Consider the following 15,704-nt stretch of genomic DNA (forward strand, 5'->3'; position numbering starts at 1 on the left):
TGAAAAATTGAAGAATTACACTGATCAAAGAAGGAAGTAAAAATTAAGATTTAGAAAAAAATTATAGAATGCATTCATATATTTAATTATATATTCCATATCCAGAGTTTGAAAATGAAGTTCCTTAAAAGTGAAGGAAGTGTTTGAATGGCGTGGCATGGTAAAAGTTTAAATGCATGATAAATAATTAAAAGTGCAATTAATGTTTTGAATTAAGTTTAATGGAAGTGTGATTAATAACAGAAATAGTAATAAATGTGGTATAAAAGTATTAATGAGGGATGAGGTGTGGAAGAAGCGTGTTTGAATATTAGGAAAACTGGAAGAAGAGTAATTGAGGAGATGCCAGCTCACATAACCGTCAAACTCGGACAGTGGCAACAAAGTGCACAGAAGACAACAAATGTTTTGATTTGAAAAAAAAAAAAACCCGCAAAAAGGGATATAATATTATTTAAGAGATTTAAGTGTGTGTATTATTTTGGTGTTTGAGTGAGGAAGTGAGTGAGTGAGGGAGAGTGTGTGAGTTTTGTTTAGAGTTGCTGCTTCTTACTTTGTTCTTCTTTTTTCTTTGTTTGTTCCTTTTGAATTTTATTTGATTGTGGAGAGAGAAGGTGAAGTTGGGTGGGGTTTGGTGGAGGGAACTCAAATGTGATGGGAAGCAATGGACTGTGCAATCTCTTTTCTTGTTTCAAAGCTTCTTCAAATCACAACCATGGCCATGGCCATAACCATAACCAGAGTCAGTTGGTTTTTGCGGAGACAGAGCCATTGGACGAAACCCTAGGCCACTCTTTCTGCTACGTGAGATCCTCAGCTCGCTTTCTCTCGCCTTCTCATTCCGATCGCATCCTCTCCCCCTCCAACTCTCTCCGCTTCTCGCCCTCTCATCGCTCCGATTTCCCCGAAACCGCATTCAAGGCCATTTCCGGCGCCTCCGTCAGCGCCAACAGCTCCGTGCCCAAAACGGTGCTGCAGTCTGAGGACGACGACACCACCGTCAATGGCTTCAGAGGAACAGCGTCCTTCAGCGCTCTCCCTCTCCAGCCGGCGCCGAGAGGAGGAGAGACTCTTGCCTCGGAGAGAGAGCGGAGGGCGTTCTTTCTCTCGGGGCCAATTGAGAGCGGCGCGCTCTCGGGACCCCTCGACGACGCCGTTTCGGGCTCAGCGGGAGTGCCTTTCTCTGCTCCGCTCGGGGGTGGAGTGTACGTGAAGAAGAAGCGGAAGAAGAGCATTGCCGGGTTGAGAAAGGCCTTCCAGCGGAGTCTCTCGGAGAAGAAGCGGCCTTGGGTTGTGCCGGTGGGGCGGAAGGGGAAGACGGAGGCGACGAGCGAGACGGAGAACGAGAGCAATGTGCAGTGGGCGCTGGGAAAAGCGGGGGAGGATCGTGTGCATGTGGTTGTATCGGAAGAACAGGGTTGGTTGTTCGTAGGGATATACGACGGTTTCAATGGCCCTGATGCGCCAGAGTTTCTCATGGGTAATCTTTACCGTGCCCTCCACAAAGAGCTCCAGGGTTTGTTTTGGGAACTTGAAGAACCGCAGTCGCAGGTGCAGGGAACTAACCCTGCACCTGAGGTGGAGGATAATGAAGCTGAACCCCGGGACGAGGTGGAGGTGGAGGAAGACTCTAATTCTCTCCGAGGATCGGTTAAGAGAGTGACGTTTCAAGCGGAGGGGACTGAGAGCAGGAGGAGAAGGCTGTGGGAGTTTCTGGCTGAGGAGGATGATGCGGAGAACGGGCTCGATCTTTCCGGGTCTGATAGGTTTGCGTTTTCGGTTGATGATGCGCTCAGTGCTAGCAAGGAGGATTCGGGAGGTAGTAGACGGTGGTTGATTTTGTCTAAGTTGAAGCATGGGTTGTCGAGGCATAAGGAGGGTCATGGGAGGAGGTTGTTGCCGTGGAGCTTGGGCGTGGGGGTGGTGGAGAAGGAGAAGGAGAAGGTGGAAAATCCAACGACGGCAGAGGAGGAGGAGGAGGAGGAGGAGGAGGAGGAGGAGAAGGGTCACGGTGGGAGGAAGCGGAAAGTGGGGCCTGTGGATCATGAGTTGGTTTTGAGGGCGTTGTCTAGGGCGCTCGAGATGACTGAGCTTGCTTATTTGGATATGACGGATAAGCTGATTGATACCAACCCGGAGCTCGCTCTGATGGGGTCGTGTCTGTTGGCTGTGTTGATGAGGGATGATGATGTTTATGTCATGAACGTGGGGGATAGCCGCGCCATTGTGGCACATTATGAGTGTGAGGAGGTTGATGCTACTAGTAAGGAAACGGGGAGTGGTGGAGGCATTGGGTCAAGCGGGGAGTGCATAGTGGAGGAGTCGTCGGCTCCAGACGAAGGTGGTGTCGTGTTAGGGAATGAGGGTCCTGCCCGGGAAAGGAGGTTGGTTGCATTGCAGCTGTCCACTGATCACAGCACCAGCATTGAAGAGGCAAGTTTGTAATTGGACCACACTCCCTGTTTCCGTTCAGACTGTCACATTGCAATACTTTTTGTCTTGTTTTTTCTATATTCATCCTTCCTCTGATAATATATTTTCTACAGTGTCCTTCAATTATGTATTTCCTTTGGTAGCTTTCTTGAATATCATACTTCTATTCATATATTGCTAATGATGCTGCATTTTCCCTTAGTTTTACTACTCCTCATGTGCTGTGATGTGTGCTTGCTTGTTTTGTGTCTACTTGTCTTAGCATATCCCAAAGATCAGGGATGAGATTGTCTTTTGAAGATTTGATCTAAATTCAGCATTCTGTTTTTTTTTTTATCAAGCGGCATGTTGTTTTTGACTTTGTAGCTTTCATTGGATGTTGTATTGGATTTAGATGTTTGCTTTGTGCTTATATGTGGTGTCCTTAATTATAGAAGTTCTGCCTCTATTAGTTTTTTTCCTTTTCCTTCAGTCATGATGTTCTGATCAATTCGTATTCCTTGTCTTGAAAATTGAAGCTTAATGTTTTGCAGGAAATTGTTAGAATTAAGAATGAGCATCCTGATGATAGCCATTGTATTGTAAATGATAGAGTGAAAGGCCGTCTTAAGGTTACTAGAGCTTTTGGTGCTGGATTTTTGAAACAGGTATTGTGCCTTTTAATATTTAAATACTTTCTACTGTCAGATATGAGAAGAATAGTGACTTTGATATCCACTATTATGTGACAGGAGCACTGATTGTTATTTTTAGGCACTGTATAATCTATTTACGACGAATTTGGTCTCTGTAAAAAAAATTCTTTGCATAGAATAGGTTAGAACTTAATGTCAACAAGAAAAGCTTACTTGAAGTTTAAATTATTTTGAATAACCTGCAGCAAATTTTTACATTTTATTTTAATTTTGGACTTGGAGAACTAGTGCATAGCTTTTATGTGTATATGGTTTTTGTGATTGGTGTTTAGATGTGTGGTTGGGTCATCCTTGCTTTTTAAGACTTGGTTTTAGAGTAAGCCAAACTTCCTTCTCTTGCTATGGAGAGACATTTCATTTCGTGCTACCTGACTTTTTTTAGTGCCTATGGCACTGCTGCACTTGCCCATTCTCATTCACACAAAACGGAATCCTGCTTGTTTATCATCCCTCTTGTTCAAGGAAGCAATTCTTAGACTTAAATATTATAAGAAAGTGTATGCTGACTGGATAATTTCCATGTTTCTGCAGCCAAAGTGGAATGATGTGGTGCTAGAAATGTTTCGTAATGAATATATTGGCACTGCTCCATACATATCCTGCTGCCCTTCATTACGTCACCATAGATTATGCCCTAGAGATCAGTTCTTGATCCTCTCATCTGATGGTTTGTATCAATACCTAAGCAATGAAGAAGTGGTTTCTCAGGTCCAGAGCTTCATGGAAAAGTTTCCGGATGGAGATCCAGCCCAGCATTTAATAGAGGAGCTGCTCCTACGTGCTGCCAAAAAGGCTGGTAAGAAGATCTTCTTCATGAATCTTTCTTATATCTTTGCATATGGTCATTTGAACATGTTCAATTTGTTTTACGACAGAAATGGTGGAAATGACAATTCATTTATAAATTTGAATTGATACTTCATTTATATAATTAGTAAAAGCATTTGTCTTCTCTCAATGTTTGCTAAAAGATAGTCGAACATTAAAACTTCTTGGCTAAAGTCTAATAATTGGTCCTTTTTTAATTTGTCATATGTGATTTTGGTTGGTTCCCTTTTTTCTCCCGTGATTTTAGTCAATATTTGCATTTTTGGTTTATTTCTCAATTTTGCATACGTGTTTTTTTTCTTTGATTTTGGTCTAATTGAATCTTTAGATCAAACATTTATTTAAGGTACTTTAAAGAAATAATTGAATTGATTAAAATTAAATTATAAAATAATTAACGTTTGCAAAAGTGAAAATTGGATCAAAATTTTGATTTTTTTTTAAATGTAGGGGACTAAAATTGGAAGAAGATTAAGAGGACCAAAATTACATATCAAGAATTAATAGCGGACTAAAATAGCAATTTAGTCAAACTTTTTTATTGGTTGACTTGGTGATCTATTCATATGCTATATTTCTGGCCAAAACCAGTCATTACATCTGTGATGTGACTCTTCCTTTTGACATTGAGGATATATTTATTTTCACTGGATTTTGCTTGAAAAACAAAGTAATGGATATTTGAAGTTGTCGACACAAAAGTTGCAGTGTATATATTTTGAAAACTTGAATAAACTGTATCCCCCTTATATCTCGAGCATGTGATTTAATGCATATGGTTTTCTTTTGTCTTTAACTGCTGTTCCGCACCCTATTTTTGAGCCCTTTTTCTTTTTTAAAAAGTTGTTTAAAAAATGTGTTGCCTTATTAGTATTGTGTTATTCATAGGGTGATGCTACAACAATATGCTTAACATCTTGGTTTTCTGGAACACTGCTTTACTTGTTTGTGAGCTCTGTGTAGCTACTTTACAATTTTTTATTCTTTAGAATTATCTGACTTTACATATTCACATTTTTATTTTATATCTATATTATCCCTCTTAAGGACATATCCTGGAGGGTTGTCTTGTCTATGTGCATAGGATTGGTTGGTTCTTGTAGAGAAAAGGTTTGATGCCAGTGGGTCAGTTTGTATTTTACAACCCCAGCCTGAGGTGGGGGTTAAGTAAAGTTAGCTAAGACGAGAAAATAAGATGGAAAAAGAAAATTATTAATGCAATATTGGAATTAACTTTTTGCTCAAATGACTGGACTTGTCAACTACTATTTAGAGATTTAGAGTGGTGATTTTTATTCAATTGTTGCAGGAATGGATTTGCATGAGTTGCTGGATATCCCTCAAGGAGATCGGAGGAAGTATCATGATGATGTGACTGTTATGGTGATATCACTTGAAGGAAGAATCTGGAAATCGTCAGGGAAGTATCCGTGAGACTTTGCTCAACTCCCAGTTGGCTATATACATGTGATCGTAATTGAGGGTGCCTCTAAGCCCGTGTCTAAATTTCAAAGTCAAACTCATTTTTGGATGTTCATTCTGGTCTGCAACATTAGTTGTGAATAGAAGAACCGTACATGTTAATGGCAAGAAGCCACCGGTATAGCTCCATTCAGAATTGGGAGATGCGAAATGCAATTAAAATGAGCTTAGGAATGGGCTTGGGAAGTCTCTTAAGGAGAAAGAACCATGTAAAGCCTTTTTAAACTGTTCTTTTTTTTGTTCCGTCATCATCGCAGTCTATTTCTTTTCCCATCTATTGTCCAGCTTTATAGAGATGAAAAATGATAGAAATTTTTAGTAGCGGAGGCCCTTTCCATTCTTTTCTTTTCTTTTTTTTTTGCTCCTTTTCTTTCTCTGGTTCCAGCCAAGAGATGTGGGTGTATATTGGTGGGGATACAAATGTACTGACTGAGCTTAGAGCAGTCACTAGTCAGAGAAGAAAATATGTAATTGAAGGTGGATTTCTACCATTTCGGATTAACATGATTCTGAATTACATGCTCAATCTAATCATGCCATTTAAGTTGTACAATGAAACATTCCCTGCCCGAAACAATAGAGAAGAAAGAAATAAATTGAATGTTTAGTAAAATCATATGAAAAGTAAAAATAAGGCATTCCAAAAAGTTGTATAATTTGATTGATTTGATAGAAATTGAAGAGATGCAAAGAGAAATAGAAATAAAACATTGAGTTTCACTACTTTTCAAAATTATTTACTTCATATTTTTATTCAATCAACCAAACTAAATAAATTATGTCCCTAATCCACCTCTACCAAATAAATCACAAACAATGAGAACACACATTTTTGGGGTGTGTAAACCTTTACATGCAAGACCCTCATTTTGACCCAGTTATATATGGCTTCATTTATGGGAATTGCATATAAGCTTGCAACAGTTAGTTCTGAAAAGAAAATTCTGTGTATTATATAACTGTCATCATGGATGTGATAATAACTACAAACTTAACATCAAGCGAAATTGTTAGATTTCGCTAACGTTATGAACTTCATGTAATTTTTGGATCAGAGTTGTTGTTAGAACCAAACTGGCTTTGCAGAACTGATTCTTTTTATTTTGTTGTTTGAAGCGGGAAAATTGTGTTTGAGATATATAAAATAAGGCAGCTGAAAGCACCAAAATTTTCCAACCCAGAGGCCATCACAACAAACCGTGAATACGTGAGTCTATTTGCACCTTAGGATTTGAGTAAAGGAGAAACGTCAGCAACATAATCCATTAACATTCTTCTTTTCACACACCTAGTGAGTGAATTTTACATGAATCCTATTAAATACCAGATCTCACTCATTTGGTGCTCTAATGTTCAAACTAAGGAGACTCGTTGGAATTTTAATCCATATAATATAATGTGCTGAGAAACAAAACAAAAATGTGTCAAAAGTATATATCACCAACATTCCATTCCATGTGACCTAAAGGCAAAAAAACGGGGCCATAGCTGAATGCAGTAACAGCATTACAGTATTCTGAACACGCTAATATTTCATGATTTCACTAATAATTTCATGGTTCTCAATAAATTTGGGCTAATTAGAGAAGTTTATTTTAGTTCTCCTAGTAAATACCATAAGGATTGTAATTCCTACAAACAAATGCATTATTCAGTAAAAGAGCACATCCACATATCAGTCCTACACGGTGAAGCATCAAGCACCAATTATTTCACTCATCAGCTACATCCAGTACAAGATTACAGTTCAATGTTCTCGAAGAAATGAATTCTGATGAAAAGAATTTAATTTTGATTTCAATTTGTCATTTCATCGGACAACTTAAGATGTGTTTACATTTAGCAAAGGCCTAATATGATGGTCAATTAGAAGATGGATCCAACAAATTTTTAATCTGGCTTCGTACTCTGTCTCTAATGGAAGAACAAGGAAACTTATCAATCACCTCTCCTCCAAAAGCAAAAATTAGAACTCTTCTAGCAGTCTTTTGGTCGATGCCGCGTGCCTGGAAATACAGGAGCTGACTTTCTTCCAGATCACTTATTGCAGCCCCGTGAGAGCACTTGACATCATCCGCCACAATTTGGAGATTCGGTTTGACATTCACGGTTGCACGAGGTTCAAGCAGAAGACTTCTTGTTAACTGACCTGCATCGGTCTGCTGAGCATACCTACACCACAATAGTACATTGTTCATATATTATTTGAAAATAACTACTTTGTTTATATTAAGAAGTGGACTTTAAGTCTAACTCAACTCATAAAACCGGCTTATAAAGTAAAATTTATAACTATTTATATAAAATGAAATATCTTAATCTCTAGTAGGATCTCCAACACACCCCTCACGCCGAGAGTGATAACTCGTGCGTGAGACAACATATTATGAATGGTCTGATAATGATCCCAACAAACACTTACTAGAATAGACTAAAAAATGGCCATGATACCATATTCTTTAATAATTTAGCACTATAAATCAATGAAATCAACTTTTTCACCAAGGATCATCTGTTTGTTTCTCTTCTCAGCTTCTTTTAGTTTTGGAAACCATTTTGTAAAACAATTTCACACTATTATTCAGCAATCAACCTCTCATCTAAAACCGAAAAACAAAAACTGGGAAATTCTATCTCATTTTTTTCCTGTGTTAAAATCTCTCCTTCAATTCCACACTCTCCTACAGCCTCCACCATTTGTCATGTTTAGCAGCATTTTGGAAACTAAAAACATCTTTTGGAAAATAGAAATCAACCACAACCTTAACGGAACTCATTTGAATCACATATTGCAGCACAAGTGCATACATACATACCTGTTAACCTTAACGTTTCCGTCAAAAACTGCCTGTCCCTGGGAATGAGTAACAATGCATTTGTGAAGTTGACGAGAATAGCCCCGTGGATGGTCCAATACAAGAGTGCTATGCAGGTCCTGCGTTTGATCACCCACAGACAAGTGCAGAGAGGATAAGTCGGTGACAGTATCAGGACCCAATTGCTGGATATGAAGATTGTGCCTCCCCAGTTTTCCTCCCGCACTCACCTCTGTAAGTTGATAAGTACTAGACGATTCCTGCAAGAAAACACTTGACACAGAATCTCACAACCCGATCTGGTAAAGTCCACGAATATAAAAGGCAATGATTTGACGAATCCAAGGTTATGACCTGGCGAACGGAGGTCCATTTGATGTGAGCGGCACGGAAAGACTGTGTCTGGATGTAAGAATGAGAAAGCTTCGCACCTTCTCCGATGACCGCCTCAAAAGCAGCGTTACTCCAATAGCGCTCGTTGTCGTTCCCCGGCGCGGCAGAAAAGTCTTCAGTTATATGGGCACTTGCGCCTTTCTCGAGCACGACGAGAACCCTGGGATTGGAAAGGAACATGGTGTCGGAAGAGTGGGTGGAGGGGGGCTGCGGCGGAGTGTATTGGAAGTGGATGGGGTTTTGGAGGTGGCAGCCCTCGGGGACGTAGACGAGGGTTAAATCGGGAGCGGCGATTCCGTTGATGGACCAGAAGAGGTCGGCGTCGGGGAAGGTGTGAGGGAGGAATTGGGAGACTGTGTGGAGGAGGGGGGAGGAGGAGAGGGCGGAGAGGGGGCCGACGTAGACGCCGTGAGGGAGGTGGGAAGTGAGGATGTTGATGGGAGAGGGATGGGAGAGGGGGAGGATGCGGGATTGACGGATGAAGGAGAGGTCGTTGAAGCGGAAGGGCTCTTCTCGGCGGGAAGGCCATGGAGTGGAGAGGAGGGATTGGGAAGAAGCGTTTCGGAGGTTGTGGAGAGGGATAGGGATGGAGGCTGTGCTGGGGATGCTCTCTTCCAGGGTTTCGGCCAGTTCCAGAACGTAGGGGTCTGAGGTGAAGCCCTTGTTATGGGCTTTGGGTTTCACCAATTTCTTCTGAGAAACCCAAGAGAACGGAGAAGAAGAAGAAGAAGAAGAAGAAGATGAAGAAGAAGGAATCAGGGAACTCCATGCCGCCGGAGACAATCCTACACCGTTCATCCTCTCTTCCTCTTACTATCCTTTGCTTCCACTGAATCAAAAACCACTATTACTCATTCCACCTAACTTCATTCAACCTATTTAAAATTTAAAATTTATATATATTCAATTATAGAGTTAGGTTTCACTTGGTTTGATCAATTTGGATTCCAAATTAAATTACATGGTTCAATTGAAATTTCTCCTCAAATAAAAATAATAATAAATTTGACTCAACTCGACTCATAATAAATACTAGAACAGAAGCGAAATCAAAATGAACAATTCATATCTATTAAATATTTTTAATTAAAGATGAAATGTATCAACTCTTCCATTGATTTCAACCGTGAAAAATATTTATAGTAAATAATAAGGGAGGTTTCAATCATAAATAAAGAAGAAAACAAAGGATAAAATAAAAATTAAATTGAGAAGTTGTGAAGGATAAAAGAATACATCAACCTTTAATTAATCAAACCATAGGCGCTCATTGTTGATATATTAGTTGAAAATAATAATTATAGGTAATTGGTCAATCTAGTTAATATATCGTAATGTTTTGATATTGAGGAAAAACTTTAATATTGAGGAAAAGGTTATGCATTGCATGAAGAAAAACCTTCTCAATTTTAACTAAGTGGGGTGACTACCTTATTCAATCCAAATCATTAAGAAGACCATGCAAAGGTTTAAACTTTTCATGAAGAAAAACCTCACATCGGTCTTAACTGGGTGGGCTGCCGACCTTGTTCGATCCAAAGCAATGAAGACCATGTACACGTCTTAACTTGACGTGAAGAAAACCCATCCACAAGTCTTAACTTGATATGATGTCGACCTTGTTCGATCCAATTAGAGTTTTTAAATTTACATCGTGAAGGAAATGCCGACCTACTAGGTGAAGGAAATGTCGACCTCGCTCGGTCTTGTTTGTAAATGAAATGTCGATCTCACTCGTTCCAGTTTATAAGTTTTAAATCATATCTATAACAAGTAAAGAAAATGTCGACCTATCAGGTAAAAGAAGTGTCGAGTCCAAGTTCGGTCCATTATCAAAAGTCAGCTGAAAGGTGGAATCAAGTAATACCAACGAACTTATCAGTCTCATTGGCTTATGCCTGAGGCTGGGGGAACTTTGAAGTCATGGGTTGAACACAATAATAGGGTGAAAGCGGATCTGATACCGATATTTGAGTTTAATGGTTATGAGCTTTTTAGCCTCATTGGCTTACGCTTGAGGCTAGGGGGTTATGAGGGGACTGATCTTGTTAATATGGTGAAAGGTTTGTTGATCTTGGAAGCTTTTTAAGCCTCATTGGCTTACATCTAAGGTTGAGGGGTTGTGGGGTCATGGACTGAGTCGGATGAGGTTGAAAAAGGTGGGCTAATCATGCTAGGGGAGAGAGGGATGTGTTGGAGGTCTATTAAGCCTCATTGGCTAACATCTGAGGTTGAGGAGCTATGAGGTAATGAACCAAGTCAAATGAGGTTGAAGGAGGTGATCCGATCATACTAAGAAAGAGAAGATGTGTTGGAGGCATGTTAAGCCTGAGAATACATATTCAAAAAAAATTCTAAATAAGTAAAAAAATTAGAAAAACTATAATTAGGACAGGAAAACCTATAATAAGTAATTGTCACCTCATAGAGAAATTACAACTCCATTTATTAAAAAGGTAATTAGGACTTTTTGATATTCTTTTATCGTATGCATATGCTTTTAAATAAGTAAATATGGATATTAAAATCAGTATTTATATAATAAAAAAAGTTAAAATAAGATGTATTTAAGAGATAAAAGAAAACCAAGTAATGTGTAAGCATTTTTATAACCTGAAATATATGGTGATCCTGAGAAACATTCCTATATATATGAAAAGCCTAAAACATATATTATTTATATTAATATCCATAATGATTGATTGATGAAATAACAGAGATGATAATGCATGAAGTAAGGGCTCAGTCGACTCCATGAGATGGTAAATGGTTGTGAAAGACGTCAATTCGAGGTTCATCACAAGTGACAACAAACTCATCACCAGGTATGAACTCTTTAAAGCATGCTAATCTCCCCAGTTCCTCAACTTCCTCTATGACAAGATCAAGTTTAGCAACTGTTTCCACAAGCAAAGATGCAAAGGCAGCAAAAGGAAGAGCCTCAGAGAACTCAAGGCTAGTGATTGCAATTTTACTCAGTTGGGGCCTTAGAGACTTTCGTTCTGATTCCTTTGTCTGTTCAGTGCTAACCCTTTTGTTTTTCCACTCCAGCAATGCTGAAGAGTCCGTTTTAACACTTGAAAGAGAGGTCTTTCCATGTCCAACTTGTTCTGCAGCTATTTTGAACATGTTGCTGGCTTGGTTGTGCCTGTGTTTGGGGCCTAAGAAGAGCCGTGGTTGAGATTTTATGGCAGTGTTCAAGTCCTGCAGGGCTTCGTGCAGATGATCAGAGAGTATTTCTGGAGAGCAATGCCTTCGATTCCTTATGCTGTTGGAAAGTTCTATCAGTACTTTCGATACCTCTGCTGCAAGCCGAATGCAAGGGTCCTTGAACATGGCTCTCACAGATCGTGGTGTCTAAAAACATTTTCAAATGAAAGTGTACAAATCATAAGTGTCAGTGGGATTAATTACGCTTAACTATTTCACATTACAGCAGTCAGAATAAACCTCTGTGTGTGTGTTTATTAACAGTTTCAATCCATCAATAAAGAAATAGAAATATTCTGATGTACATATTATTTACAACCTTCTGATGTCATGCTAAATCCTTATCAATTTCAATCCTCATTTTTAAAGATGAAATAATTACTATGTGTATTTAGTTTGGTATCTATTCTTTATTTTGAGAGAAGGTCTTACTGACATCAATTAAAGAAAATAACTTTCAATTTTCTTTTCTAATTAATTCTCAAACTTGTTTACTAATGTTGGAGATCACAACATCAAATAAAGATAAAGACATTTCATAGTATATAAGTGGATGTAAATTTTATCCTAAAAGTTGGTTTTATAAGATTGAATTAAGCTTAAAGTCTACTAAGTCTACTTCTTGATATGGTATCAGAGTCACTCGCTATCGTAACGAAAGTTTATTGACTTTATAAGGTCACTCACTATCGGGCCGCTAACAGACCACTCATAATATATAGTCTCAGACGTAAGTTGGGTGCAAACCTCACCTAAGGTAAAGTTAAATTTAAAGTTAATTTCTTGATATGGTATCAAAGTCATTTATAGTCTATCATAACAAAAGTTTGTTGAATTTATCAGGCCAATAGATGCAAACCTCACCTTATAAGCCAATTTTATAAAATTGAATTAGACTTAAAGTACATTTCTTAATAACTAAAGATTAAATGTAATAAGATATTTACAAATATCAGTACTTCTTCATAACTAAAGATTAAATGTAATAAGATATTACAAATATCAGTAGAGTATAATACAGTGTTAATTAAACTTTTTTTCAGATGTAAAATTTATGAAGCATTACCTGGATTTCTGTTCTCAAACAGCCATGTAAGGCCACCACAGTATAACCAAATTGACGCAGAACAGCTCCAACTTTTACATATTGCTGCCATGGAAATCTATGACAGTACCTCGAATGCCTTGGCTCCCAACTTGCATGCAATGCCTGCCCAATTCAAAACAGAACTGAGTGATTCACTGCATTCAAAGAAAATGAATGTATTTGAATGACTCACTCACTGCCTTACCAGTGTCTCATCAATGGATTTTGAATCCAAAACAGCCTTATAACCTTTGTATATTGGATCCTCAGACAATTTTATATCTCCAGAACCTTCTATTTCTCCATAAAAGTATTCATTCACACAAGCTGCAACATTTTAATTACCTTTCAATGTGTTAATTTAACAAGAAATAGTGAAGAAAACAAGTATCACTAACTAATACTATACTACTTTTGTACCAAGCTAAAATTGCATTTGATCATATAGCTGAATACACTTCACCTTTTAGTTCCCATATTTACAAGAATTTATTTTAATCTTCAAATATGTTATTTTTAATCTGTGTAATTTTAGATAATAAAAAGTAAAATAGAAGTATGACTACAAATGCACACAAAATACATTCACTTTCATAGAAGAAATTATTACATGGTCAGAAATGATAAGATTTCAAGAATCTCTACATGACAAGTTATTAACTGTTTTTTCACACATTCAAACATAGATACTCACAACACACATGCAAAAATTCATCAGCCATGTACATAATTTATATAAATAGAGTACTAATATTAAATTAAGAAAGAGAATATGTGTGTTGTTAGAATTAGTGCAGATACTGTAAAAATGATCAAATTCAAATACTGTTATATGTGTCCAACAGATGTATATAACATGGGATGAGACTATTTTGTAAAGTCCAATTAGTAGTATTAGAAGTTTGTATACCTTCTATGGATTTGGCAAGGCCTTCAAGCTTGTAAACAGTGGAATTATGGAGGTCTTCTCCTGACCAATTTGGAAATACCAGTAGACTCATGAGAAGGCAAACAGCACAGCCTATGGCAATGGTGTATACACGCTCATGTGCAATCTTCAACACATTATCAACCCGGTAGCTTGACACAGCAATCAGGTTGAAAGTCAAGAGAAATATAACTATACCATAGTCATAATTCTTCTTTATATAGGGAATAAACCTCATATATGTAGCTAGAGCTCCTGCAATAAGAGCATTAACTTTTAGTCGTCATCACATTGAATGTATTAGTTATTGTGATAAAAATTTGAAAAAGCCAAGAATGAAGTGAAATTAATCAGAATGTTAACATTGGTAGAATCATTTAAAGACAACCCTTTTGATCAGGAACCTCAATTTTAAGCCTTGATTTCTCATAAAGTTATAAAGCAAATCTGTGCACCTATAGAAAAAACTGCAGCTCCAATGATGATAGCTTGAGAGACTCGGCCACATGCATTTGCAACATACCCAACAATGAATGCCAATAATCCTGCTAACAGTGTTCCCAATCCTCTGTTGAGACCTTTGCACAAAGTTGCCCCTGGAACCATATAAAGATATTAAGCAGCAAGGGCATTATTATACATAGGAAAGTGTCAAGTAATGAGAGTAGTTAATTTTGATCACATAAATTTGATATTTAAGAGAATTACTTGCCTGCTGTGAATTCCAACACAACCACCACAGTCATGACAGCCCAAATAGCACTCTGTCCAATCGTCTTGTAAAATGGCTCCAACAAATACAACAAAGAAACCAGAGTGAGAGACAAACCCACTTTGAATGCATGGATCAACCTTCTTGGATCTTCACGCCCCACCCTCCATGTAGTTTGACAAGCCTTAGTAGGAATTCTCCTCACCCTCTCACCAAAAACATGCACACGTTTCTTCCAGTTACCATTCATTATGCAACTCTCATTCTCAACCACCATTTCCTGGCCAGCATAAACTTTTGGAACCATTTCTTAAGGTGCAAGTTATAGAATGAGACGACACTGTAGTAAAGACCCTGACAACTCGAAATGCAACAAGTTAATAGGCTTCTCAGGGTGTTTCATATTTCAGTAGCCATAACACAAGAAATAGTTTTATAAAAGGGAAAAGGAACTGATATTTTTGTCATTTTGTGGGATAATGGGGAGTCTAGATGCATGAAAGAGAACCCCAATTTTTGTCCATGAAGCAAGTGTGAACTTTATAAGGAGGGTGAAAGCTAGAAGCTGGCAATGTCATTTCTACCTTCACGTGCATTCCATTAAAGTGGCAACGCTTTAAACTGAACATCTCTCTCAACTCTTAAAAAGTTGAAAAAGAGAAGAGAACTCCAATTACACTATTACTATTTTTTGTGGTGACTGGTTCCCTGTTACCTTGATGATTATATTGTCTGTGTATTTTTTATGGAGGTCAAATTATGAGGGAACATTCAAACCATTAAAAATGGCCAAAGAATGCTTCCAATTTTCTCCACCACAACATGCAAGATTATATGTAGAAATACTTGAATTTGATGCTGAATACGGTGAAGGTGACAAGTTGCACCGACCATGTTACGTACATAAAAGTACAATGCAGAACTTAAGCGTTGGTACAATATTTATATTTTCAAATCCCAGTTTAACTGTCTACCTCTGGTTGACCTAGCTCTAACACATTGAGGCTGTTACCAATCACATTTCATTTGCAAAGCAAGCAGCTATGAAATTCTTCATTGAATAATTTCAAATCACATAATTAGGTGCTATTAATCTTTCCTCTTTCTCATAAACTTGAAA

The 15,704-nt window shown here is 38.0% G+C and overlaps 3 protein-coding genes across 3 annotated transcripts; 1 reads left to right on the forward strand and 2 right to left on the reverse strand.

Moving 5' to 3' along the window:
- The first annotated feature begins 294 nt into the window (after positions 1-294).
- On the forward strand, positions 295-5,964 carry LOC137809988 (protein phosphatase 2C 29). The gene is made up of 4 exons (XM_068611085.2): positions 295-2,433; positions 2,967-3,080; positions 3,660-3,924; positions 5,266-5,964. The coding sequence occupies exons 1-4, from the start codon at positions 655-657 to the stop codon at positions 5,388-5,390; spliced, it is 2,283 nt and encodes a 760-aa protein (XP_068467186.2). The 5' UTR covers positions 295-654; the 3' UTR covers positions 5,391-5,964.
- A 1,163-nt stretch (positions 5,965-7,127) lies between these two features.
- ABCI7 (non-intrinsic ABC protein 6) lies at positions 7,128-10,277 on the reverse strand. Its single transcript, XM_068611088.2, has 3 exons — positions 8,609-10,277; positions 8,255-8,514; positions 7,128-7,610 (listed from the first exon to the last, which is right to left on the reverse strand). The coding sequence occupies exons 1-3, from the start codon at positions 9,443-9,445 to the stop codon at positions 7,301-7,303; spliced, it is 1,407 nt and encodes a 468-aa protein (XP_068467189.2). The 5' UTR covers positions 9,446-10,277; the 3' UTR covers positions 7,128-7,300.
- Positions 10,278-11,237: 960 nt separating this feature from the next.
- LOC137809989 (aluminum-activated malate transporter 12) lies at positions 11,238-15,117 on the reverse strand. The gene is made up of 6 exons (XM_068611086.2): positions 14,585-15,117; positions 14,328-14,468; positions 13,855-14,127; positions 13,150-13,271; positions 12,924-13,067; positions 11,238-12,004 (listed from the first exon to the last, which is right to left on the reverse strand). Exons 1-6 carry the CDS (start codon positions 14,889-14,891, stop codon positions 11,390-11,392), a joined length of 1,602 nt encoding a protein of 533 aa, XP_068467187.2. The 5' UTR covers positions 14,892-15,117; the 3' UTR covers positions 11,238-11,389.
- Positions 15,118-15,704: the final 587 nt, after the last annotated feature.

The sequence above is a fragment of the Phaseolus vulgaris genome, chromosome 2, assembly GCF_051622355.1.
Source record: "Phaseolus vulgaris cultivar YP4 chromosome 2, ASM5162235v1, whole genome shotgun sequence".
Taxonomy (NCBI): Eukaryota; Viridiplantae; Streptophyta; class Magnoliopsida; order Fabales; family Fabaceae; genus Phaseolus; species Phaseolus vulgaris.